The sequence below is a fragment of the Apis dorsata genome, unplaced genomic scaffold (assembly GCF_000469605.1).
Source record: "Apis dorsata unplaced genomic scaffold, Apis dorsata 1.3 scaffold_194, whole genome shotgun sequence".
Classification (NCBI taxonomy): domain Eukaryota; kingdom Metazoa; phylum Arthropoda; class Insecta; order Hymenoptera; family Apidae; genus Apis; species Apis dorsata.
Window position 1 is genome coordinate 687,235 of NW_006263478.1, and position 3,444 is coordinate 690,678.

At 47.4% G+C, this 3,444-nt stretch overlaps 1 protein-coding gene across 1 annotated transcript in view; it reads left to right on the top strand.

The window, feature by feature from the left end:
- Positions 1-579: 579 nt before the first annotated feature.
- LOC102679324 (mothers against decapentaplegic homolog 6) overlaps positions 580-3,444 on the top strand; it is a 73,081-nt gene continuing 70,216 nt past the window's right edge. The window contains exon 1 of the mRNA XM_006614615.2: positions 580-3,442. Coding sequence (XP_006614678.1) covers positions 2,927-3,442 — 516 coding nt within the window. The 5' untranslated portion in view covers positions 580-2,926. The remainder of the gene's footprint in view (positions 3,443-3,444) is intronic.

The following is a 3,444-nucleotide window of genomic DNA, read 5'->3' on the forward strand; positions in this document are numbered from 1 at the left end:
TTTCCCTCACCCTCCGTCATCACCACCTTTCCCTTCCGCCGCTTATCCTGCTTCACAACGTGTTCCAGTTGCATGGATCGCGAGCTAGAAGGAGATTTATGATCGATTGATTATCATTTTCAAAGTTTCCCGAAAATTCATCTGTTTGGATATGAATTCATCGAATAACGATTATTCACGTAATTGTTTTCCGTGTAAAAAGAAGAAGCTCTTGGTTAGTTGAAAGAAATATTTTTAATCTTTTTTCGCCTATTATAATATTTATAGAATTTTTTATTTCATTCGTCGATTCATTAAATTCGAAGATTCTCGTAATTAATGTTCCTTGTAGCAAATATATTAAATAATTTATTCAATTATTTGTACGTAATATGAATATTTCTATTCCATTGATAATATGTATATAATATCGATCAAAATATACGAAAAGAGAGAAAATGAAGATACGTAGTATGATTTTCAAAAGTACATTTGCGGTGTATCTGTAATACACGTACGAGTGGCGCCTCTTGCGGCGAACGCGACAAATAATGGCGCGGCGGCGACGGCCATGTTTAACAATCTCCCTTGTGTGTTTAGTATGCTGCGGTCGGTGTATCGGCGCGCCGAGACGAGACGGACGGGACGAGACGAGCGACGGCGGCGACGAGGTGGTGGAGGAAGAGGCGGTGGAAATCGGTGTGTGCGCTCATGACGGAGACCTCGTGCGTACCAGTCGCGTCGTCGAGCGGAGCCGAGTCGAGTCGTGTTACGGCCGTAATCGTGGTTATTCCTCGCAACAGTTTGCTCCGTGACGACGTCAGTATCTGTGCGCGAAGACAAGAAACGATTACCAGTAGAAGAATTTAAAATAGTTCAAAATCAAGTGTAACGTCGCGGTGAAACTGAATGCAATTCTTTTCTCTATTACATCCTAACTTTTTTTATCTGAGTACGTATCGAAGTTTTAAACGTGCAACCGAAGCGCTACTCTCGTTCGACCTCTCTCGCCCTCCGCGAGTTATATATCCGATCTACGTGCGCTAGTCCTCCCTACTCTCTTTTTCTCGGTGTATATTTTGCTCTCTCTTCTATCTGTCTGTCTTACTCACGCATTATCCCTCCTCATTAGTATCTCACTCGTTCTCGCTGGCTCTTCGAGCAGCGATTTCAAGAATGTGACAGTGCGCGTCCTCGCGGTCGCCTCGCGCGAATAAGCCCGCAGGCCGGCGACGGCGATGGGTGACGAGCGACAAGTGTTACGGTGAATAGTGAGAACAGTGAAGAAGTAGGGAGAAAAAGACAGACGATGCAAGCGGAAAATGTCACTCGGTGATACGCGTATACGGATGACGGGGAGTGATCGACGCGACAATCTCGAATTTGAGGTTAAAGTGTCGTGGTCGTCGTCGTCGTTATTCTTGTTGTTGTTATGTGGTGCCGGTGCGCCGGCATTGGCGACGGCACGGGCAAAGGAGTATCAAGAACGAAAACGGCACTATCGTATTCTACAGGGCTTAGCAGCCCGAGATTCAAGGGACATTGATCAAGCGCCGTGGTATATTGTTTCCAGACTCATCTCCTAAACGAAGGAAACGAAAGAAAGAAAGATTCGCAACGATACAAAACAATTTTTCGTAAGGCGATTGTGCCAATATACGTATTATATACGCGCGCGTGTGTGTTTGTGCTTATGTGCCGGGTCGTGAGGTTAAGGCACCACATCGCCTGTCGATATACAACGTTGAGGAAAGTCAAGAACCGGTGTCGTGTGTGCGCGCGCGACCGATTCGTGCTGCTACATCTAACGGATAAGAAGTGTATCGTGATACTAATAGTGCGCGTCCGTAACCCCGCCGGCGACCGTTGCACCGTGCACATCTACGGACAACCAAAGCTGACGTTCGCGAACTGTCGAGACAAGTAGACAATCCTCGTGCCTTCTCACTTATATATTATGCGCTACGTTTTTTCGTTCTCGAAAAAATCCTCGAGTACTTTTTGTCTCCAACGACAGCAATTCCCTTTGGACATCAACTTATCCAACACATTTTCTTCAATATTGTCACTTTGTTATTCAAACGTGAAGAACATAAGATAACGGTCGACAAAGCAAAAACAGTCATCTCAAGGAAATAAAGTGGCGCTTTAGCTGATATCGTGACGTATAGGTAAATGAAGGTTCAAGATTAATAGACAGTATTTGTCTCAACTTCGTTTACAACCTATGAAAAAATTATCGTCACAAAGATTACAGGTAATATCATTATATGTTGATCCGTCCCATCACTTGTCACGCGTCATCTTTAGTTGGAAATATTTTCGTTTTCTGAAAAGAAAAAGAAGAACGAATGACATTCACAAAAACTAGAGTGTCGCGCGTATCGGATCTGAGCATTTGAACCAGTTTTAGCGCGAAACGAACGCCATCGTTCTGCCACAAGGGGACTGTCATACTATTTCGGGACCGTGATCCAAAGTGCACGAGATACGTAGAGAGCATAAATAAATATACGCGCGTGTTCTGGCCCCGTCAGAAGTCTCGAGCTGGGGACCGTCATTCGTCTGTGATTCCCTTCGGTCGTTGTGTGTTGGCATAAGGCGGCGGTGTTTGTTTTTTTTTCTTGACAGTGTATAACCGCCCGGTGTATATACTTCTCGTGTTCCGTTTTTTCGTCGTCGTCGTCACGTTGGCGAAAGAGGAGCGGCAACAGGGAAACTCAGCACTGCGAAAGGGAGAGAAACGAGGCGCGGGTAGAGGAAACTTGTGGAGGAAGAAGAGCGAGAGGGGACGGTGGTGGTGGTGGAGGGGGTGGAAAGTGGCGTGTCCAGTGCGCGGTGGTGTGACGGTGTCGCGTCAGGCACCGATTCCAAATATTTCACATTTTCCGCGCGGCTACGTTGAAAAGTACTAGCCCCCAAATGCACGTACCGCAAATCCTGTTTCATGTTCATGTTCTGGAGCAAACGGACGGCGCTCACTAGACGTCTCCTAAAGGCCAAGGTCCGTGGAGAGCATGAAACCGAGTGTGAAGCTCAAGAGGATTCGTCACGTATTCATCGCGCAAACAACACGAGTGGCACCGACAACGACACGACGAGCAACGTGACGGCAACGACGGGCCAAACAACCAGAGGAGCGCGTGGAGCGTCGTCAGGAGGTGCAGTCGGCGGCGGAAGAGGGGGAGGCGCAGGAGGAGGAGGAGGAGGAGGTAGCCGTATCTCGTCAAGTAGACTACATCAAGGTTGTTGCGGTGGTGATCAGAGCCAGGATGATGACGAGGATCCCGTTCGTTTGTTGAGGTGCAAGGAGCTCCTCAAATCGCTCAAGGAAAATCAACTAGAAATGTTACTCACCGCCGTCGAAAGTTGTGGTGCCGATCTCGGCTCGTGCATCCTCGTGCCACGCCAGCATACCGAGGACAGCTACGATACCGAGCAACAATCGCAACAACAACAACAGCA